The following is a 25,101-nucleotide window of genomic DNA, read 5'->3' as shown; positions in this document are numbered from 1 at the left end:
TATCATATCTATGAGCCCCTAAAACTTTTTTGTGCAATATTTTTTTAAATTAATTTCTATTAGATTGTGTTTTTATGAGTGTAAGTGTACTTTGTAATGTGTTTACTTTCAACTTGTAATACCAGTGAAAAACCTGATGCTCACAAATAGCCGTGATAAACCCCTTATCGCTTGCACGTAACTGTTAACGCATCACTCGGAATCTGGCCCTTGATTGTTACTTTTTAAATTAGCAGTAGTATTGGGAGCTAAAAGTGAACCAAAAAAAAAATATATAAACCATGCTAAATATATATACACTAGTCCTAAAGCCCGTTCACATGGGCCATTTTTTGCAGTACAGCGGTCCCACCCCTAATTATTGGTAAACCAACATTTTTAAACAATAAAATCAAATTATATATCTAATAGTTACTTAATTTTTATCTAGACTTGGCAGCTCTGCTCTTTTAGTGGTAATTGTTGTTTACTGCAGCATTTTTATTAATTAATTAATGTGTTTTAGTTTTATATTTCATTACTTTAAGTATAAAAATGCTTCCTGTGGTTTATATCAAATATTAGTTACAGAGCAATTAACTTGGTATTAAGGGGGAGTCTGCTTATTTTATATTGTCATAAAATCTAAAATATCAAACTATGAGGCCAGACAAAGCACAGCAAATTTGATAACATTTTCTCTAAGATTATTAACAGAAAATGGAATTAAATTCCTGTTTGATAAACTGAGGTGTTCCAGTGATTTTTAATAATCCTTTCTCTCTCCCCTCTCTTTTGTGCTCTCTCCCCCTCTCTTTTGTGCTCTCTCTCCCCCTCTCTTTTGCGCTCTCTCCCCCTCTCTTTTGTGCTCTCTCCCCCTCTCTTTTGCGCTCTCTCTCGCTCCACCTCTCTTTTGCTCTCTCTCTCCCCCCTCTCTTTTGCTCTCTCCCACCCCCTCTTTTGCTCTCTCTCCCCCTCTCTTTTGCACTCTCTCCCCCTCTCTTTTGCACTCTCTCCCCTTCTCTTTTGCGCTCTCTCTCCCCCTCTTTTGCACTCTCTCTCCCCCCTCTCTTTTGCGCTCTCTCTCTCCCCCCTCTCTTTTGCTCTGTCTCTCTCCTTTTTTTTGCTCTCTCTCCTTTTTTTTGCTCTCTCTCCATCCCTCTCTTTTGCTCTCTCTCCCCCCTCTCTTTTGCTCTCTCTCTCCCCCCTCTCTTTTGCTCTCTCTCCCCCTCTCTTTTGCTCTGTCTCTCTCCCCTCTCTTTTGCTCTCTCTCTCCCCCCTCTCTTCTGCACTTTCCCCTCTCTTCTGCTCTTCCCCCTCTCTTTAGCTCTTTCCTTTCTCTTTTTGTCTCTCCCTTCTCTGTCGCGCCGACCGTGCCCGGTCACGACCCTTACATGTCCGCCCACGCCTGGTCCCATCGGCCATGCCCATGGCCCCATCAGTCACGCCTACTGCCCCGCCCGACCATGCCCACTTTTGCAGCAAACAGCATGAATTGTCAGGTAAGGTCAGGTGTGTTTGTCCTCGTGCTGTCTCTACTGCGCATGACAGCTTCGGACAAACACACTTGGCCTTTTATATAATAGGATTTTCACACTCACGCTTCACATATTTTAATTATGGCCAAATTCATAAAATACTTCAGTAAAGATAAACTGATATGAGCTTTAACAATCTGAAGAAATCAATTTTTTAATACAATTTTGTTCTGACATTAGATGCTAACAAACCTTTTGTTATCATAGTAATATAACGTAAGTAGAATTACTCATATTGAAAGGAAATTATGTCCTGTACTTAAGATGTTTACATATAAAGAATAACATAATATTGTGTTTTATGAGAAATTTGCTTTATTTAGAAAAAATAAATGTTTACAGGTGTGACCCATAGACAAAAGCAAAAAAAATAAAAAAACAAACAAAAAACATTTTAATACTGTTTTCATGCTAAGGGTGGTGTGTTAAGCTCTCTTAAAGCTGAACATATGATCATTGTTTACCATGTATATAAACTGGATATTCAATTTCTGAATTTTAAGATTTTGTACCTGTATTATAGATAGAGAAAGAAGGACTTTCCATATCCAGAACATTTATTTTAAAACGTGTGTGTAAATACATATATCATGCAATTAAAATTTGCAGCAATTTTTTTTTATAGACCCATAGGGTAATTTATAGCTTGTCTAAAATGTACAATATATTTTAAGCAGATTTGCCTTTTAATGCCCTAGCACGGAAATACATTTCACCATTCTATCTTGTTATTGTATGCAAAATATTATCTAGAATATTTCCCAGAAACTCCTGCATAGCAATATTACCAAGCAAATTATTGGGAAACCAACATTTTTAAACAATAAAATCAAATTATATATCTAATAGTTAGTTCATTTTTATCTAGACTTAGTGGTAATTGTTGTATACAGCAGCATTTTTATTAATTAATGTGTTTTAGTTTTATATTTCATTACTTTAAGTATAAAACATTTTCCTGTGGTTTATATCAAATATTAGTTACAGAGCAATTAACTTGGTATTAAGGGGGAGTCTGCTTATTTTATATTGTCATAAAATATAAAATATCAAACTATGAGGCCAGACAAAGCACAGCAAATTTGATAACATTTTCTCTAAGATTATGAACAGAAAATGGAATTAAATTCCCGTTGGATAAACTGAGGTGTTCCAGTGATTTTTAATAATCCAGTTACCATATCAAGCTTCAATTAAAATTGAAATCATCACATTTTGCTGCATTGAATTGAATTTACTAAATAATAATATATTATACACACAACATAATTTTCTTTGTAGAATAAAATGATAAGCAGAGTAGCAAAAGCCAGCTACTTTTTACACAGATCAATGACCAAAATTAAATTTAAATAAAGGAAACTTTCAATTTGAACATCATATCTGCTCAAATGGAAAAAAAATACATAGGAAATATGCACATACAATTATATTGTCTTGTGCAATTAAAGACTTAAAAATAGGCTTTTGTTCAACAAAAAATATAAACTTTTAAGGGAAACAATTTCTAGCTCTACCTATTTTTAATTAAGTAATTTATTTTTATTTTTTTAAAAACTCTCATTTTAGAAAATTTTAGAAATAAGTGCAAATAGTTTTTTCTCTTCAATATATTTCTACTTGTTAAGTTCAACTTCCTTCAGAATTAAAGTGGCAATTTGTAATGCAACTAAATAGTTTTTTGGAGAAAAACAAAATTATAAATCATCCAGTAGTGTAAACTAAAACTGTCTTAAGTATTGCTTATGCAATTTTATACACAGTTCATGAAAAAAAAATTATTGATAATTGTTCAAAATAACTCCATCTAGTTTTCAAAATGGAACCGTCAACAAAATTATCCGGGTCCTGAAACACTTCAAAAGCAGTTTACATAAATGAAAAGCACATGCAAACAATTTGGGTTCCAGAAATGTGGGCTTTAAAATGTTAACAAGCCATTTTTGGAAATAAATTGTGACATAACAGGAAAACGTCACAGTGGCATTACGTATTGGTAGGCAGCTATTAACGAATTAACTTCCTATAACAAAAAAAAATAAAAATATTGCACTATGACCCTTTGGCACCACATTTACCCATCAATATAAAAATAATGGGTGATAAGGTCATATTTACTGAAGCTTTCTCTATTCACAGAAGGCTTCTTTTTCAAGTTTATACTGAATGTAAAGTGTCTTCTGGTTGTTTGTACGGTATGAGATGTTTGAGCATTGCTTCACAAATATGACTTTACAAGCAGGTTATAATGTAGGAAAGAAATGGGCTATAATAATAATTTCATTAATTTCTATAAAGAAATAACACACACACACGTATATATATATATATATATATATATATATATATATATATATATATATATAAATATATATATATACACATGCATAAATACGTGTTTGTGGGCTTATCTATCTGGAGATATACAGAGTTCCAAGTCTGTATATGATATTATTTATATATATATATATATATATATATATATATATATATATATATATATATAAAAACACACATACTTATATACGTGTTTGTGGGTCTATCTAATTGGAGATATACAGAGTCTGTATATGATATGGTGATGTTTGGGAGAATTACAGACTGTTTCAAAATATATAAAAATTGAATATGTATCTAGCCCATATCTTTCCAACATAATAGTATCCAATTAAGAGGTTGTATTTCAGCACCATTTTATCAAGCTGCTATGCAATAGAAATCTGTGTTTTTGTCTACAAAATGGAATAGGTGATAGGTGTATGTATTGTAATTATGTTTGTTTCCTTTCTGTCTCCTGTTTCATTTTCTCTGCAATCAACTGTTGAATCCTCTGGTTTCTTGTTTTTTCATAGGTGGCCCTTCTTCGTGGTATAATGTTTGTCTGTTGAACGTCAGTGTCTATCCCATTAACTTTATATGGAAATTCAAAGGTGTTAACATCTTGTCGATTTTCTGTTACATTGATCTGAGAAGAATTTACGTTATAAATGGGAGTGGGTAACAAAGATGAATTTTTTAAATGAACAGTGGGCGGGGTTGGAATTGGAGAGACGAGGTTCTCTATATCATTATTTTTGACTGTATTAGAGTCTGTAAGAATCTGAGATGAATTGCATGATTTACAACACAGCCTGCTATATCCCGACACGGTGCAGTAACGAGCCAAAATCTCCAAACGACAAAACAGTGACTTGTCTCCAAGGCAGTGATCCTCTGAAAGAAAAAGTAACAAAAATAGTGTTAAGGCATCTTGTTTGATGGGTGTCATTCTGAGCTAGCTATTATATATTGTTTATATTTAGCTAAATAATGTTCCATACTACCTGTGCTTATAGCCTGAATAGATATATGCATGCAGTTAATTAGCGTTAATATAAAAATGATTAGTAGTACAAGAACAACTATGTTCTAGCTTTACTACTTAAAGGGACAGTCACCACTAAAATTGTTATGGTTTAAAAAGTTAGATAATGCCTTTACTACCCATTCCCAAGCTTTGTACAACCAACATTGTTGTATTAATATACTTTATATTATTTAAACCTCTAAATTTCTGCCTGTTTCAAAGCCACTATAGACAGCCTCTGAATCAGATGCTTTTTACAACAGGAGACTGCTAGTTCATGTGGGCCATATAGATAAAATTGTGCTCACACCTGTGGGTTCTGCACAACGCAGCTGAAATGCAAATCAATAAATAATAAATAAAAAGTCATGTGAATAGGGGGCTGTCAAAAGAGGCTTAGATACAAGGTAATCACAGAGGTTAAAAGTATATTAATATAACCATGTTTGCTGTGCAAAACTTGGAAAAAGGTAAAAGACATTTTTGAGTTGACTGTTCCTTTAAAGCTGAGATAAAACCTAAACTTCAGCAAGTCATTTTAAGAGACTTTTCAATTACTTATATTAACATATTTACTTCATTCTCCTGGTCTGTGTTGTTGAAAAGCATAGCTACATAGGCTAAATAGCAGCAAAACACTACTGGGAGCTAGCTGGTGATGCCTCGCCAGATGTGTTCAGGGTAGTGCAGCTCTGGAGCTGAATTTAACTTAATTTTTATTTTTGTTTAACCTTTGCAGGGGTTAAACAAACAGTTATTTGACAGCAATATTGCAGTAGTAAATGCTCTGACACCTTAGATAATTTTATTTTTGCAATTTTATCTACCTTTAATGATACAAATTTTTTATTCCTAATAAATAATAAAAAGATAGTGCACTTTTTTTTTTTTTAAAGTATTAAAATTTGCATCTTTAAAATGGTATCTTTATATGTGTCAAAGTACCTTAAAGGGACAGCGTGCTGTAAATTAGTTTTCCCTTCATTTGTTTCCAATGACTTATACCAGCTGCAGAGTATAAAATGTATGTTTATGTTTATTTTTATATATGAAAAAGCTGGTTTTGTTGAGCATGCAAGGAAATCAGATCTACTTATTTTATCACTTTCTGTACACACAGATGCTTCCTTATCTTATCTCTGTGTACTAAAGCCCAATATTTAAATAGAACAATTAAAAATTAAAATGTTATTGGTTATCTCTCCAATCTCCCACTGGCAGTGTAATTTCTTCTGATGGCTATGTTACACAGCTTTTCTATAGCCAATACTTAAGTATAGAAACTTTCAGTATAGGTAGGGATAGCACAGGCAAAATAAATAAGCTATTTTAAATGCTGATATAAATCTAAAGTAACTATATGTAAACAATTTAATACTATGCAGCAGGTAAAATTGGGCATTGAGAACAAATAAAATGGGAGAAAAATTTAGGGTATACTATTCCTTAAAATAGTAAATTTAAATCTACAGTACATGCAAACGGTTCCCTCTATATATGGTACCATACCTCCTCTTAGTATAGGCAACTTATCTGCTCTTCTTTACTTAATACTATATATTCAAGTTTAGAACTAATCAGTTTTAAGTTCAATATTTGAATAAATAAGGCCCTTAAGGAATCTGTGTCTAGGTACTATTTGACATTAAGTCATTTTGTTGATATTACCTACATCTCCTCAAATGGGTCTTGCTGTTCAGCTTTGTCGAAAAATTCTTATGTTTTTTACATTACTTCTTTTTTTTGGCTTCAGAGTACTTTAGAGTGTTTTGTTAACTAAAATCTCAAAAAGGCAGAAGAGCTTTGAAAATCTTTTATTTTGTTAAATAAATATCAATTTTCTTTTGCAGTTTTGTTACACACACTATATAACTATAATACAAAAAATAAATGTACAAACCAAAGTGACACACATAAGATTTCTAATACATAAAAATAAAATAATAAAATATCCCTGATTAGCCAGAGTGCAAACAGACAAAGTGTCTCTTTCATGACACCTTATTGCACCATCCTTATACCCATTAATATTTTTACCAAAATATTTGTCTAAAATGTAGATTATTATAACAGTCATAAATATTCCTTTACAGTCAAACATCACCTCATATACATAACAGTATTAAGAGCCATAAATATTTTATATTTTGCATTACACACATTTTATACAATCAACAGTCATATTCTAGAGAAAAGTAGATTTCACAAAACACTAAAATGCGCAGTCACATTATAATGAACGTTACATAGCATTATAATAAAGTTAGGTAGAATTTCCATCAATGATCAAACAATATTGTATTTCAGATACAAAATAACATCTTAATAGCCAAAATATTTGGGTATATTTTCCAAATTAATGGCTTTATACAATAGTTTGATTCATTATTTCACAAAAATGCATTGTGACTGAATGGGTTAATATATTGCTTTTCTTGCGTGTTTTCCATTTGAGTACTTCGTCCCTTTAACAAACAAAAAAAATATTCAAGTGCATAATGCACTTTCTCCCCTAATATAAAATACAAGTAGTACTAGGCCTGTTTTTGCTTAACTGGAAACACACTTTGTATAGCACAGATTAAAAAATATTTTCTATATAACAGTCATAATGTAGGGGTTGATTGTATTCATTTAGAAAAATATATTAAAAAAAAGAATTAAAAACGAAATCATGCAACTATTCAGAATTTCCAGCTTTTTAAACTCTGTGTTACAAATATACTGTTGGGCCTAACAAGCAATATGTCACACTGAATTCTCCTTTCAAAATGAAAAAAATTATTTTTAAAGAAACCAAGCAGTGCTTTTTCTCTTTATTTAAGTGACAGCAAATAAACAATGATTTTTTTTTATATTCATCTATATTTGGAGAAGTAAATGTTTCCTTTAAATGATTCTCACCCTCGCTGGACTAGGAGATGAGGCAACATTTGTCAAGCAGCTGTCTGTGGCTACCTTTCTCTCAAGAGGGATGGTTACATAGCTGGTCAAATAATGCAGGTTTAGAACCCACTTTCTTACATGTTTGCTGCAAAAAATTGGTATAAAAGTACAGCAAACAAAAGCGTCAGATATACAGCCATTTTCTTACCTAGCACAAATATACTAACATTGTGCACAAGATGGGCAGCAAAAAGAACAGGAAACAAGACATCAAACTACCTTTAAATAATTTTTGTTTTTATAACTACATCAAACTACCTTTACATAATTTTTGTTTTTATAACTACATCAAACTACCTATAAATATTTTTTGTTTTTATAACTATTATTATTATGATGATGATGATACTGAATGGGCCCCTAAAATAGAGAATACAAAATATTGGTAATTTATTTTTATGGCAGACCATTGTGCCATATGACTTAACATTCCAACATCAACATTAAAAAATACCATTATAGCACTTTTGATTTAACTAATGTTTAACTTGATGACATTTTGAGATGCTGGTTTTCAAATGAATGCAAGTCAAGTTTTCTGGTACAGAATTTCAACCGACATATCTTTCCTGCATCCTGTTTTCTCATACTTTCACAAATACTTAGATATATAAAGCCTGGTTTATTTGTAGCTCTGCCATTATTTAGAATTCATTATTTATTTTATTATCTATATATATTATCTATATGTATAGAAAATATATTTAACAATAAAAAGTACATTATTTTCTATGTGAAGAACAAAGGAATGTAAAATATGTGTTTTGGACATTGTGTTTAGAGATTTGGATCTTAACATGATCGGGTTACCGCAAATGGAAATTTAATAATCTTAAAGGGATACTGAACCCACATTTTTTCTTTTATGATTCAAATAGAGCATGCACTTTTAAGCAACTTTCTAATTTAGTCATATTATCAATTTTCTTCGTTCTCTTGGTAACATCATTTGAAAAAGCTGGAATGTAAGCATAGGAGCCGGCCCATTTTTGGTTCAGCACGTGGATTGCGCTTGCTGATTGTGGCTACATTTAGCCACCATTTAGCAACCCCTACCCAGGTGATGAACAAAAGATGGGCCGGCTCATAAGCTTACTTTCCTGCTTTTTTAATAAAGATACTAAGAGAACAAAGAAAAATTGATAATAGGAGTGAATTAGAAAGTTGCTTAAAATTGCATGCTCTATCTGAATCATGAAAGAAAAAATGTGGGTTTAGTATCCCTATAAGGAGTGTTACTTAAATATTACATATAAACAATTTTTTATAAAAATTATTAAACATGCTATAAAATATTCTAAATAATCCATAGAATATATCTATATAATTTATGGTATGTTATAATAATTAATAATAATATTTATTAATTTATTTTATATGTAATATTTCAATAACGCAACTTAAGAATACTACGTTTTAATGTGTGTTTACCCAACTGTGTTAAAATCTAAATCGTGAAATACGATGCGCAAAACGCATATTTTGCATTGCTATGTTCTTTACATAGAAAATAATGTCCTTTTTATTTTTAAATATATATTTCTATATATATATATATATATGTTCATATAAAATACATATCTATGCCTATAAATCTATAAATCTATAGGAATAGATATACAGGTATAGGTATATATATATATATATATATATATATATATATATATATATACACACACACACAGTATCTCACAAAAATGAGTACACTCAAATATAACTCAACACACAGCCATTAATGTCTAAACCTTTGGCAACAAAAGTGAGTACACCCCTAAGTGGAAATGTCCAAATTGGGCCCAATTAGCCATTTTCCCTCCTCGTTGTCATGTGACTCGTTAGTGTTACAAGGTCTCAGGTGTGAATGGGGAGCAGGTGCATTAAATTTGGTTTTATCGCTCTCACACTCTCTCATCCCAGTCACTGGAAGTTCACCATGGCACCTCATGACAAAGAACTCTCTGAGGATCCGAAAAAAAGAATTGTTGCTCTACATAAAGATGACCTAGGCTATAAGAAGATTGCCAAGACCCTGAAACTGAGCTGCAGCACAGTGGGCAAGACCATACAGCGCATTCATAGGACAGGTTCCACTTAGAACAGGCCTCGCCATGGTCACCCAAAGAAGTTGAGTGCATGTGCTCAGCATCATATCCAGAGGTTGTCTTTGGGAAGTAGACGTATGAGTGCTGCCAGCATTGCTGCAGAGGTTGAAGGGGTGGATAGTCAGCCTGTCAGTGCTGTCATACGCCGCACACTGCATCAAATTGGTCTGCATGGCTGTCGTCCCAGAAGGAAGCCTCTTCTAAAGATGATGCACAAGAAAGCCCGCAAACAGTTTGCTGAAGACAAGCAGACTAAGGACATGGTTTACTGGAACCATGTGCTGTGGTCTGATGAGACCAAGATAAACTTATTTAGTTCAGATGGTGTCAAGCGTGTGTGGCGGCAACCAGATGAGGAGTACAAAGACAAGTGTGTCTTGCCTACAGTCAAGCATGGTGGTGGGAGTGTCATGGTCTGGGCCTGCATGAGTGCTGCCGGCACTGGGGAGCTACAGTTCATTGAGGGAACCATGAATGCCAACATGTACCGTGACATACTGAAGAAGAGCATGATCCCCTCCCTTCGAAAGACTGTGCCGCAGGGCAATATTCCAACATGATAACAACCCCAAACACACCTCCAAGACGACCACTGGCCAAGCATGTCTCCAGACCTAAACCCTATTGAGCATCTGTGGGACATCCTCAAACAGAAGGTGGGGGTGCGCAAGGTCTCTAACATCCACCAGCTCTGTGATGTCATCATGGAGGAGTGGAAGAGGACTCCAGTGGCAACCTGTGAAGCTCTGGTGAACTCCATGCCCAAGAAGGTTAAGGCAGTGCTGGAAAATAATGGTGGCCACACAAAATATTGACACTTTGGGCCCAATTTGGACATTTCCACTTAGTGGTGTACTCACTTTTGTTGACAATAGTTTAGACATTAATGGCTGTGTGTTGAGTTATTTTGAGGGGACAGCAAATTTACACTGTTATACAGGCTGTACACTCACTACTTTAAATTGTAGCAAAGTGTCATTTCTTCAGTGTTGTCACATGAAAAGATATAATAAAATATTTACAAAAATGTGAGGAGTGTACTCACTTTTGTGAGATACTGTATATGTATTTAAAAATAAAAAATAACATTATACTGTAAGTGAAGAACATTGGAATGTGAAATAATCATATTTTCATGTCAGGATAGCGCACTTGAGAAAATGAGATCAGGTTTGCGTGCAAGTAGGGTGTTTTTCCCCCTTCACACTCCATTAACTTCTATGGGGGAGTACGTTAAGGTGACTGTGATATTGTAACTTCAGCTATTTGTGCGCGTCGGGTTAGAGCATAAGCAAAACCTTTTTACTCTCAATTTGTAAAACTTCTAGCGGAGTCAACGCTCCACTAATAATCTAGCCCATAGTGGGCTACAGATGATTTCATTATATCTCTGTAGCCAATTCCTTCTCTGATTGCTTCATAAATGTAAGGAGAAAGGCAATATGGGAAACAGATACACAAGAGAGAATACAATTAGAAGCTTGTTGATTTAATTTGCATTGTCCTTGACTTAGTAGTTTCCAACTGCATATTCGAAAAGGATGTCCCTTTTTCTATTGCTCTGTAGAACAGGAGTTGAGCAACTTAAAAATACATATTTAATTCTCTATGGAACAAAAAGAATTGTCATTACTGGATCCATATGATAGACTAAATATTCCTGTTTGTAATGAATACTGTTTTTTCGGTGCCTGATTCATGTATTGATATAAAGACTGACCAGACAGCTAAACCAAGCATACAAGCACTGAATACAGATCTGAGTGCAGTAATGATGAATGTCAATAAGGATATGACTTGAGACTAAGCACCTTGTGGGCTCAGTTGCCACCTATCAGCTCACCAAACTGGTATTTAGGCGTTAGTACAGTAAGTTTATGGTTTATGGTGACTCATGACTTGTCCTAATTCTATCTATCAAAAAAGGCAAAAGTGTCTTGGAAAAAGACACAGGAAAAACCTTAGTCATGTATGTATCCATGAAAAGACCAGCATATGTGAAGTGTATAGCTAGATCTTAAAGGGACATTTTAATGAAAACTAATTCTTTAATTGGCTACAGAATTTTAACAATAATATCCCTTCCACAAATGGGTCACACACAGTGTTTGTTTTCATTGGTAATGTTAACTCTGTTCATGTACAGTCTGCTTTCTGATTTTTTTATTATGAAAGAGTTAAACTGTTTTCAGAAACAATTTGTGCCTATGGGAGCCAAACAACAATAATTTGCACACAGTATACATGGAACAGCTTGCATGCACCCACAACAGGGCAGCATTTCCCAGGGTTAAAGGGTCCAAATGTCCTGTAAGACTGGGATGTCAAAATGTGAAACATATTTAAAACATTTAGAATACTCACATATTCAATAAAAGCAGATGAATAATTAATAATTATGATGACTCAAATATTAAGAGTTGCTAAGCAGAGATGCTAATTTTCCTCTAAAAATTACAAAGTTGCTGTGTGTTAAATGAAATGGTGGATGCTTATGCTTAACACCTTACATTAGGGGGAAACATGAATCCGACATCTTACACCAGGCCAATTGTTTTGGCTCCATTTATCATGCAGCGTGTGAAGAAGGTTCCCAGCTAGATGTTAGAAAGCTTCTGAAACTTAAGAAATGGAGCCTTTTATGTCTTAATGTTGACACTACCAATGGAAGCTCAGGTATAGTTTCCAGGCGACACCAGTGTTAAAAAAACATTTTTTGAAGCAAATTGTAGCATTTTTTTTGCATTAGAATAGCCTTTTAAGATGAGCATATAGGGGTCACTGAGATCCCCTAATGAGGGAACCACTTCATGAGTGCCATCAAAAATGTTATCAGTGAAGATAATGTGTTAATTGTTGATTCTCTATAAAATTATATTACTTCCTGATGGTTTGCAGCATAAGAGAGACCACAATTCAGGAATTTGGGATTACATTTTGAACAATAACACACAGATGATTATAGTAAAGAGTATTGACTGTAGCACCAGCTGAAATGAGCTATTATTTGTTGAAAATCAATTAATTAAAACCCCTGATTTGTTATTACCTGAGTAATGACCACAAACTGCATAGACTACAAACCTTTTAAAGGTAGAGTAGTACTGTGGGCAGAAAAAAATAGATGAGCTTTAAATTGAATATTTGATGGAAACTGCTTGAACTCTCTGTCTTAGATACTGTTGGGCTTTTTTTTTTTCCAATGATACCCTGAAACTTGCTGGAGGGCATTATGTCACATGTAGGCTGCTGGTTCAAGAGATTGTAGCTGCATGATCTTCAGGAAGCTAATTATTCTACATCAGATACAAACACAGAATAATTGAAATCTTGGTTTTGTTATACAAGTTGTAAAGCCAAAGAATAAAAAACAGAGTTTACACTATGTCCTGCATTATTCAAGCCTTCAGCCATTAGTTGGGGTGTTTTCTCACATAAAAGTACATGCAAGATTGACTATAGAGACATATGATACACTTAATGGTTTCATAGCACTTATTCAGGATAATTCTTAAAAAGTGTCTTTACTTGTGAACATCACATTGTGCATTAAAGGGACAGTTTACTGAAAACTTTTCTCCCCTTTAATTTGTTCCCAATGATCCACTTTACCTGCTGGAGTGTATTAAATTGTTTACAAGTAGCTCCTTTACCCTTATATTGGCATTTGAAATTGTAGATTTAGCATGTGGTATCCCCACCTATTCTGAAAGTTTGTGGCCGTGCGTACCAGCTATAGATAAGCTTTGTAAACACAGCCAGCAGAAGAAATTTCACTCCCAGTGCGATATAGCAGAGATAAGGTAATAAAATGTTGATTTTCCATTGTTCTCTCAAAGTACTGGTGATTGTTTTAAGGACAGATATAAGATAAAGAAGCAGGTATATTTGCACAATGTGATACAGTAATGAGATCGGATTATACCTACAAGCTCAACCTATTTTATTAGGTTGTGGCTTCAAAACACAAAATCAGAGCTTTAATATACACAAATAAGCCTTAAAAAGCTCATTTTCATACATTTTTTACTCTGCAGTTGGTAAAAAAAGCAATTGTAAACACATTAAGGGAAAAACTATTTTACAGTATACTGTCCCTTTAATCAACTAACTTGCACACTTTCAAAGTTATCATTTACAAATGTGTCAGTATCATTTAACATTTAGCACCTTTCAGATCACAAACACCATAGGAAACAAAGAGCAAACAATAGACAGATTACAGCAGTTTAGTATAAACAGACTAATCTAACATATTTTGCTGTTGGTGTTGCACATTAGCAACCATGGGTGTTCCGATGGCTATTTGTTTTTTTCTACCATTTCAATGACACAAAAGAAACCATGAAATCGAGAGCAGAAAAAATACAGTTGAGTTCAGCTAAATAGGAAATCTATCCTTCCCTCTATATAATGTAAAAAATGGTACAGATTATATACACAGTAAAAGTAGATTAATGGCATAAGAAACTATAAATGTAGACTCCTCAGGTGTACATAGCTTGCACTGCCCTATGTTTCAGGTAAGAGTGACATTTTGTATTTATTCCGTAGTCAAATTCTAATCAAACAAACCTTTAAAATTATAATCCATTCGCTGATACTTGTGGTCACTTTGACACACAAGAGATTGGCACTTTAAAAAAAAAAAAAAGATTGGGAGCTCAGTGCAATACAAAATACACAACTCACTGCAAAAATTTGTTCGCCTCATTAGTAAATCAACAATTTTACAGCATAATAAATGGGGGTCTGTGTCTTTTAATACAATGACCTCATGATTGTTTATTAGCTGTCACAAGGCTGAAATAGAAAAATACTTGTATATCAATATAAGGCCCTTTTTGCATATATCTGAAATAAGATAAAAATATAAATAAAATGCACATGTCTCACCAACAAACATGTTAGATAAATATGTCCCGGGTGTAACTAATAAGGGTTTATGTAATACATTTTTAACAGTTTCTGTCCCTTCAGGAAGCCTACAGTGCCAACTTACTTTCCCAAACTATTATTAACAAACCCTCTTGCAGTCTGTTCTTTGGGGGCTACTATGAGCGTTTTTTATGGGCACATGTGTCGCATAAAACACAGTGGCATCCTATGACTTCACCAATAGCTGAAAAGAACAGAAGAAGCAAAAAGTGGTAGGGATATTGTTAAGAGGAAATTTGACATCTAGATACATTTTGGTAAGAAAATGGAGAATAACAAATGTTGAAAGAATAGACAGAAAAAGGTAGAGGGGAGAAGGAATGGAGGAAAGAATACAAAAATACATATATAGACACATGGGCAGAATTTCCTTTCTGTTTCCAAAAACTTACTGATACTTAAATGGATATTACGTCCAATATAGATGTAAAAGTTTCTACTTTGGGGACTGTATCTTCAATATAGTCTTTCTTAAGTATTTGTTTTTGATTGTTCATAAGGGAAATTCCATACTTGTCAACTTAGAAAAATGCAATAATTGAGAGGTGATACAATTTTGAATCATTTGACATATAAGTACTATTGCACATGGGTTTCAATGCAACAACAGTGAACACACCTCTGATCAATGACACACAAGTTAGAAAACCTGTAATTATTGAAACAAAATTGAGTACATCTGTGATTTCCAATTAGCCTAATTGCATGAACATGGCTATACAATGACCTGTGAACACTTTCTCAATTTTGAACCCATGGGCTGTGTCAATCTGCATGTTTGCATCATGGCTCAACATGGAAAAGAATTGACAGAGTATTGAAAATTCTGATTGTGAGACTTCACAAAGATGAAAAAGGATACAGGAAGATTGGTGACCAACTAAAAATCAGTCAAGATACAGTTGCAGCAGTAATCAGGAGCTATAGAACAAGCTATAGTACAACTAAGCAGAGCCACAGTGGCCGTCCTCCTAAAATGATGCCACAGACAGTGCGTTACTTGCACATTCTAGCTCTGACAGGTAAGTGATTAGGGATTATAAATGGAAATCAACGTTTCTGTGACAGCTCAGACAGTGCAAAGGACATTGCTCAATGTCAACCTCTATGGACGGTGTCCAAGAAAAAAAACATTGCATGCTCTTTGGCACAAAACTGCAAGATTAAACTTTGCTAAAGAACATGAAAAGAACCCTGATGAATATTATCACTGCTGAATCTGTTGGCATAACTAATACAAATAATAATAATAATTGGGAGCACAATCTTTGGTCAGATGAGACCAAGATTAATTTGTTTGGTGTGAACTATGACCTGGCGGGTATGTCACCTGACTTGAGTCCAATAGAAAACATTTGGGGTAATTTATTGCAAAAGGTAGAGCAACACAACCCCTCCAGCCATGAGCAGCTAAAAAATTGTCTCTGAAGAATGGCAGAACATCTCTCCAGAAATGTGTGCAACACTGGTATCCTCCATGCCGAGGAGGATTGAGTCTGTCATCAAAAATAAAGTGGACAAACGTATTAAAAAGATAAAAGATTTGAATCTCAGTAATGAAAGGCAAGGATACGTTCAACTTAGAATTGATGCAATTACTGTAATATGATACAATATTGAATCATTTGACATTTAAGTGATATTGCACAGGGGTGTACTAACTTCTGTTGTATACTAAATATAAGGGTGGAAAAATATCACTATAGTTACTAATCATGGTAAAAAAAAGTAGTCCAAAGACAAAAAGCTAAGACTCTACTCAATGTTATACATAAGAAAAAGCCTTAATTCTTACTTGTCTGCTGCAATTTCTTTTATAGTATAAATACTAGCAATGTTCCAATTGCATTTAAAACTAACAGTTTGTTAGCAAAAGTTACAGCATTTTGCAAATCCTAAGCAAAGGCACAATGCTTGAAAACCCTCCCAGTATGGTTACCATGTTTCTTTTGTTGTGGCCAATCAGAGACCATATATAAATAAGCATGTACACTGGCCAAATAAATATCAGTGTAGCATTTAGCAGGGTCTTACAAACTGCAACAGCTCCTCTGGTGCAAGTGGAAGAAGCAAAACTTGCAAAATTTGCAGAGGTAAATTGAAAGAGAAAATAGTGTGAGTCTAAACAGTATGGTTCTTTTTAGTTTTAATCCATGCCTAATGAAACATAGGGCTAGCTTACAAGTGGAGCACAATTGTTTGCGCCCTAGCGATAAGGGGTATATCGAAAGGGTTTGCGCTCATGGGGCCTACTGCTCGTATTTTTTACAAGTTGAAAGTACATGCGATTGTGATTTATGCTAGAATCATTACTGTGTCCTCAGAGCTGTGGTTAACTGTTTTGCAAAAAAAAAAAGTTGCACAAAACACATCAAAAATTCATTACAAAGTACACTTACACTCATAAAAAGATATGAGATCTTGGGTGTTAGGGAAAAAGACCTTTAACATAGAGATACATACATATACATGTCTAAAGATATGTGTAAATAATATGTATTTATGTATTTATATGTGTATATATGTATTTACAGACATATATACACATATAAACACATAAATATATATGTATACATTTACAGACATATATATATATATATATATATATATATATATATATATGTGCATTGGAGCCCTTTGCCGTTAAGTAGATTAAAACATGTAAAACATATTTATGCAATACTAATTTTTAATAAAGGTTTTAAATATGTATTTACTGTAAATATTTTACATTCCAGTGTTCTGCACATAGCAGAACATGTTCTAAGTATGTATAAATATATATTACTGTATCTATATATATATATATATATATATATACTGTATATATATATATATATATATATATATATATATATATATATATAATTTCCACCAAGGCCCAGCACTCATGATATTGTGTATGCCTGTTGGGGTGCTCGTCAAATAAGTAGCATATCAGTTCAAAAGATAGCACTCACCGGACTTAAGTATCAGATTTATTCAATTACTTTTTGGGGTACAACCCCGTCTTCAGATCTTATAAATTAATTGAATTTAATAATTCTGATAATTAAGTCAGTGAGTGCTATCTTTAAAATTATATATATATATATATATATATATATATATATATATATATATATATATATATATATATATATATATATTCTACCAATCAGATATATGTAGAATTAATTATGTAAAGAAAATTGGAATATGAAAAATTAATATTTTCATGTCGGATTAGCGCTAATGAGAATATGTGTTCATGTTTGTGCGAGGGTTGGGTGTAAGGTTTTTTTTCCACTTTTTTTTCTCAGTTGACTTCTATGGGGGAATACGTGAACATGCACGCAATATTCTAACTTTAGATTTTTGCTCTGGTCGGGTTACTGCTAGAGTGAAAACTATTTATTTTTCAGTTGTAATCCAAGCACAACCCAAATAGCGCAAATATCTTAATTCTAGCGGAGTTATCGCTCTAGCGGAAGCGCAAAATACCACTCCACTTGTAATCTAGCCCATAATAGGTGATTTTACTTTGTATTTAATGTTTGTTTACATCAGAATTCTTAGTGTTTTTTAAATATGTTCCAAGAGAAAAAGGGAAAAGTAAACACTATTCCCATAGGGGGCGCTTCCTATAAGAAAAACCTATTGTGTAGAATCACTAAGGTAGATATAATATATTATACTATACACAACACATAAGTAGAGACTAGGAATACAGACAAATAAACAAAAAAAAACAAAATGAAAACAAAGTCCTTAATGTTCACAATTCAACTGCAGGTGGCACTCTGTCAATAGGATGGTTAATCCCTGATGGTAGTAGATCTGGAAAAGAGGAGACACAGAGGCGCCAATATGGCCTAGTAACGTACACACAGGGGTAGAACAATGAGATGTGAAGTGGTACTCACAAAAATGGAGCACCCTAAGGTGCAAGTGGCGCAGGCTGGAACAGTTAGCAGTTTTCCAGCTCACTGTATATCCACAATGAGGAAACTCAGGTGATTTCAGCAAAGAAAACAATCAGGAGGTGGCAGCAGAACAGCAGACCAGACTTCTATTCCTGTTTGTGATGAAAAACAGCACCCATAGCCCAGTACAGTTTAAATATAAATGAATTCACAATTATTGGTCAAACTCACAATTAGTAGCGCACCTCCAGGTGCAGTATAGGAAAACTGGATCCTCTCAGTAGACTGTGCTCCTAACATAACAGTCCTTTTGCCACAGAGGGCTAAATCATTCCTGCTTGTGAGTTTGACCAATAATTGTGAATTCATCACCTGAGTTTCCTCATTGTGGATATACAGTGAGCTGGTTCACTGCTAACTGTTCCAGCCTGCGCCACTTGCACCTTAGGGTGCTCCATTTTTGTGAGTACCACTTCATTATTCTACCCCTGTGTGTACGTTACTAGGCCATATTGGCACCTCTGTGTCTCCTCTTTTCCTTTTTTAAATATGTGCCTTTGATATATGTCAATAATATATCTGGGTTCAACTTCATTTCCTACATCCAAGGTTATAAAAAGTGTAGAAAAGCAATTTGCTGAATAATATTGTATAAATTGTTGTCGGGGTTGAATATACACGGTGGCCCAAAATACCTTTTCCTAATTAACCAATAAACTTCCATCACCCCCGAAGACAAACCATTAACTGGGAAAATGGGTCAGAGTTTCTGATTAATTTGCAGGTAAATCCATGAAAAGGCTTGTGCATAAACACTTTCTGGATGTAGTGGAAAAGGAAATATGGGGCCCCCAGTATTAAATATGTGACCTGCTCTGGTAATCCAGTCCAAACTCATCCTTAACGGTCCCAAAAAGGGGGGCTTTACTAATAAAATGGGGGGCTTTACTAATAAACTGTTATAGCTTAGAATAAGAAGTCAGTTTAATGAACTGCACTAACTTGCACAATAAGGCATTTGTCATGATCTGAACATACCCTATGGTTGACAATATATAATTTTAAATATCTTAAGGGAACAAGGGAAGAAGTTGTTTAATCCAATGGTTTCTAGATACACCACTGACAATAGATTTCAAGTGGCACGCTAAAAAACAAAAGCTGCGCGAGAAGAAATATTGTGACTGGAGACCTAGCATAAACTGTAAGGGTTAAAAAAAAAATAATCTCAAAATACATCAAAAACATATGTTAATAATATATTACACTCATATATACACTCTTTAATAAAAATATCAATTAAATATTAATAAAAATGTTTTTATAAGGGTTAAAAGGGATATGGTATATGACAAGGTCTATTATGTATATATATATATATATATATATATATATATATATATATATATGTTTAAATGTGTGTATGTATGTGTGTGTATATATATATATATATATACACAGTATATACTGTATATATTATTATTATTATTCTTTATTTATAAAGCGCCGACAGATTCCGCAGCGCTGCCCATGGGTACAAGAATAACAGTACAGTGGAACAGTGGAGAAACAATACAATAAGACACAAAATTTTACAGACAAATACAGGGGGAATTGAGGGCCCTATTCCCGTGGTAATTTACAATATAGACGGGTAGGAGGATTGGAAACAGGAGGTGGGGACTACAGATGTGAGAATGATATTAGGGAGGCGATAGAGGGCAACTGTTAGTTAATTGAAGTTAGTTTGTTAATAAGTCAGGTGATAAGCTTCCCTGAACAGAAAGGTCTTTAGGGAACATTTAAAGGAGGAGAGGTTAGAGGCAAGTCTGACATCTCGAGGAAGTGCGTTCCAGAGGTTTGGTGCCGCACAAGAGAAGTCTTGTAGTCTAGAATGAGAGGAGGTGATGGTAGAGGACGCAAGAAGAAGGTCGTTGTTGGATCTTAGGGGACGGGCAGGAGTATATTTGTTGATGAGTGAGGACAGGTAGGGTGGGGCAGCATTGGTGAGGGCTTTGTAGGTCAGGGTGAGAATTTTGAATTTAACTCTGTTGTGAATGGGGAGCCAGTGAAGGGACTCACAGAGAGGCGCAGCAGAAACTGAGCATCGAGAGAGGTGGATTATCCTGGCAGATGCATTTAGGACAGATTGGAGGGGAGAGAGGTGGGAGAGAGGGAGGCCAGTTAGTAAGTTGTTACAGTAGTTAAGTCAGGAAATTACCAGGGAGTGGATGAGCTGTTTGGTAGTTTCAGCACTCAGAAACGGATGAATTTTGGAGAAATTGCGTAGGTGGTTGCGGCAGGATGAAGAGAGCAGTTGGATGTGGGGAATGAAGGACAGATTTGAGTCAAGCGTGACTCCAAGGCAGCGGACTTGGGGTGATGGGGAGATAGTGGTGCCTCCAACAGTGATAGAAAAATTAGAGAATGGAGTGGAGCTAGAGGGGGGAATTAGAAGTAGTTCGGTCTTGGATATATTTATTTTTAGGTGGTGAGAGGCCATCCAGGAGGAAATGCCAGATAAGCAGTCGCTGATGTGAGAGTTGACAGAAGGAGAGAGTACAGGGGTGGAAAGGTAGATCTGGGTATCATCAGCATAGAGGTGATAGCTGAAGCCATAGTTGTTAATAAGTTTACCCAGTGAAGAAGTGTAAATAGAGAAGAATAGAGGACCCAGGACAGAGCCTTGAGGTACTCCAACAGACAGGGGCAGTAGAGAGGAGGAGTCACCAGCAAAAGAGACTGAGAAGGATCTGTTAGAGAGATAAGAGTGAATCCAGGAGAGGGGAGTGTCACAGAGACCAAGAGAACTGAGAGACCGTAGGAGAAGGGGATGGTCAACAATGTCAAAGGCATCAGATAGGTCAAGTAAGATGAGTATAGAGTAGTAGCCTTTGCTTTTAGCAGAAAGGAGATCATTAGTAACCTTGGTGAGGGAAGTCTCAGTTGAGTGTTGGGGATGGAAGCCAGATTGCAGGGGGTCGAGCAATGAGTTGGAGGACAGGAAGTGGGTTAGGCAATTAAAATCTAGTTTTTCAAGGAGTTTTGAAGATAGTGGGAGCAGTGATATGGGGCGGTAGTTTGCAGGGGAGTTAGGGTCGAGGGAGGGTTTTTTGAGGATGGGGGTGACCTTCGCATGTTTGAAGGAGGCAGGGAATGAGCCGGTAGAAAGGGATAGGTTAAATATTTGAGTAAGAGCCGGAGTGAGGGGGGTAGACAGAGGAGGGATTAGATGTGAAGGAATAGGGTCAAGTGGCAGGTAGTGAGGTGTGAGGAAGACAAAAGGGAAGCCACTTCACTCTCAGTGTTTGGGAGGAGGGTGCAGAGAGTGGCAGAGGGGGTGACTGGGATCGGAGTTGAGAGATTGCAGGTTTGTGTTGGGATGTTTCCTCGGATTGCAAGTGTTTTATTGAGAAAATAGTCAGCAAGGTCTTGAGCACTGAATGCAGATGAGGGGGGTGGTGCAGGTGGGTAGAGGAGAGAGTTGAAAATAGAGAAGAGTATTTTAGGGTTTGAGGAGTGAGTGGATATAAGAGAGGAGAAGTAGGTTTGCTTAGCTAAGCGAAGGGCAGAGGTGTAAGAGTAGAGAATGAACTTATAGTGCATGAAATCATGTTCAGAGCGGGATTTCCTCCAGACACGTTCAGCAGTATATATATATATATATATATATATATACATACATATGTATATATGTGTGTGTATGCATGTATATATATATATATATATATATAAATATATATGTGTGTATATATGTGTATTTATGTGTTTTATATGTGCATATATGTAAATACATACATATATACACGTGTGTGTATATGTGTATATATATATATATATATATATATATATATATATTCACAAATACATACAATGTTGAGTCCTTTCAAAACACCTTGAAACATGCAATATTATTTAAAATAATTTTTATAAGTTTTATTACATTCTAATGTTCTTCGCAAAGAAGAAAATTTTATTTTTGTTTTAAATATCAATATTTTAAATATATATATCTCTATTCATATATCTGAATACTCAATATATATCTATACATATCTATATCTTTACCCATAAACAATAGCTGTTAGTTAGTAGTGTTTTTTTAGAAGCAAGCCCCATAGAAGTCTATGGGGAGAAATTAGCGCAGTCTATATATCCATAGTCCTGAAATTAGCAAGCATGCACGCTAACATTTTACTTTCAATTTGTAATACGTGTGCTAATCTGGCCATGTTAAAATGTAACTTTGAGCACAGTTATTTAAAAGATATTAAGAGCATCACTTGTAAGCTGGCCCTTAGACAGACAGATAGATACAAGGTGGTAACAATACTAATAATTGGATTTAAGGTGCTGTTTGTGGGGCTGCCACAAATCTTGATGAAAGCCTAATGGCTTCTAGGTACGCCACTGACATTTGTTTTGGAATTAATAATACATTTACTCTCTTCTATGGTATAAAATATACTCTTTGCATATTACTTCTAGTTGTCTGGTTGACATTGTATTTTATTTGCTAAAGCTTCATTCCTATTTGATATTGTTTGTACCGATGAAACTGACACACACAGTAATAATATTGTGCAAACAGCATCTGATATTTATGCATAACACCTCTGTCTCAGTTTTAGGATGCAAAAAAAATATTATTATATTGTATAAATGTAAAATAAAACAATATTAGTTGACATTTATTTTTGAGAATTTAGAGGTACAAGATATTCTTATACTTATACCAATTTCTCCAATGTTAGCCTATAAATAGGGTAATTAAGGTGAAATCAAAAGATGCACCAGTTTTTATCTAGCGTTCCATGATTTATATTTGGGAGATTGCTATGCCTATTTACTATTGGCTCTGAAAGTGCAAGCAAAGGTAGTACAAGCTCACAGTCAAAGATGACATAGTTACTTAAGGCATATTCATAAAGTACTTTGAGGCTTAAAGACAATTTTATAAAGTGAGGTATTTTAAGGTTTATAAAGATACACTACTTATCTATTATTCACATAATTGCAGCATACCCAGAAGTAAGTGTCTTTATAGGAAATAATCAGATAATATACATATATATTTACATTACAGTACGGAATTTAAAAAAAAGTAAAAAGCAAAACATTATAATTAGAAAACACAGGTATGGCACAATAGCATTAAGGATATGAGAAATGGGAAACTTTTATCAAATACTCATCAACAAACAACATCAAGCTTTAGGCAAGTTACATTTTAGATAAATTATGTATAGCTCTTTCATTTCACAACCTTGCTAGAAAGACGTTAATAAACCTTCATACAGCAGATTGTTTTTTTTTCTTTAAACAAAAAAACACAACAGAACAACGTTATTGTGATGTAATCACATTCACAATAAAATTTCAGTTTTGCTTTAAAGCTGAACACCACAAGCCAATAAGATCCTTTTTCATCATTACCGCTCAGGCAAGCTTTTGCTAGCATTCTTACAATGCCTTGCAGTAAACTGGGGGATGACCCACCGGTTAGACCTACTAACTCAGATCTTCATTACCAGCTCTACAAAAGCTCTAAAGGAGAGATACCAAGCTCAAATGCCCAGCAGAAAAGAGGAGTTTCAGCCCAGAGTGTAAGTTAGAAAATGATATAATGTCCCATAGAGTGAAAAGGAAAAGGCAAACTGCAAAGTCCACCGCTCGCATAGCATGCGGTTAGTATGAAAGGCAGAGTTATAAATGAATCTTTTACTTGAAGAGATTTTGTGGTTGGGATTATCTGTGTCTGGTCTTGATAGCCAGTGCACAATGTAATTCTTCTTAGATGGATCAGTAGCATTGCCTGGAATAAATAACAACAATGTGTTACTTTCTCCCTCTCTCTGTTGAAATCTCTCAGTACACATTAGATTTGATTTTGATAAGTGTTAAATATCAAAGAATTAGATTAGATTTGCTCTTGTATATCTTGTGAAAAGCCCCACTGCATTAAAAACCCAGTAAGATAGGGACCAGCAATGTACTACAACGTGTAATCTGCAGTAGGCTGAATAAATCCCTAACTGTGCTACAAACTGTATCTTAAATATATAGCAAGATATTGTAAGTGTCAGCTCCATTAAAGGATAAATAATGTTTATCTTACCAGGACATGGAGGTAGTCTGCAAATTCGTATTGTTTCTGGTTTGTCGTCATTACAGCTGTTGGTCTTATTGTCACCTGAACCGCACATGACTTGCCTTTCCTGGGTACCATTAGCACATGTTACAGAACACTGCAATATAAAACACAGAATTTCCATTGTTAATTACAAAAACATTACATATTCAGAAGACACAAAGGCCATGATTTAGTAAGACCTATCAGAAAGCTC

General features: G+C 34.5%; 1 protein-coding gene across 1 annotated transcript in view; it reads right to left on the bottom strand.

Annotated features, from left to right (window-relative positions):
• Window positions 1–1,809: 1,809 nt before the first annotated feature.
• LOC128663085 (A disintegrin and metalloproteinase with thrombospondin motifs 2-like) overlaps window positions 1,810–25,101 on the bottom strand; it is a 914,348-nt gene continuing 891,056 nt past the window's right edge. The window contains exons 20-22 of the mRNA XM_053717234.1: window positions 24,873–25,002; window positions 24,480–24,569; window positions 1,810–4,730 (exon numbers count right to left, since the gene is read on the bottom strand). Coding sequence (XP_053573209.1) covers window positions 4,288–4,730; window positions 24,480–24,569; window positions 24,873–25,002 — 663 coding nt within the window. The 3' untranslated portion in view covers window positions 1,810–4,287. The remainder of the gene's footprint in view (window positions 4,731–24,479; window positions 24,570–24,872; window positions 25,003–25,101) is intronic.

This window comes from Bombina bombina, chromosome 6 (genome assembly GCF_027579735.1).
Source record: "Bombina bombina isolate aBomBom1 chromosome 6, aBomBom1.pri, whole genome shotgun sequence".
Taxonomy (NCBI): Eukaryota; Metazoa; Chordata; class Amphibia; order Anura; family Bombinatoridae; genus Bombina; species Bombina bombina.
This window is presented reverse-complemented; position numbering and strand designations above follow the sequence as displayed.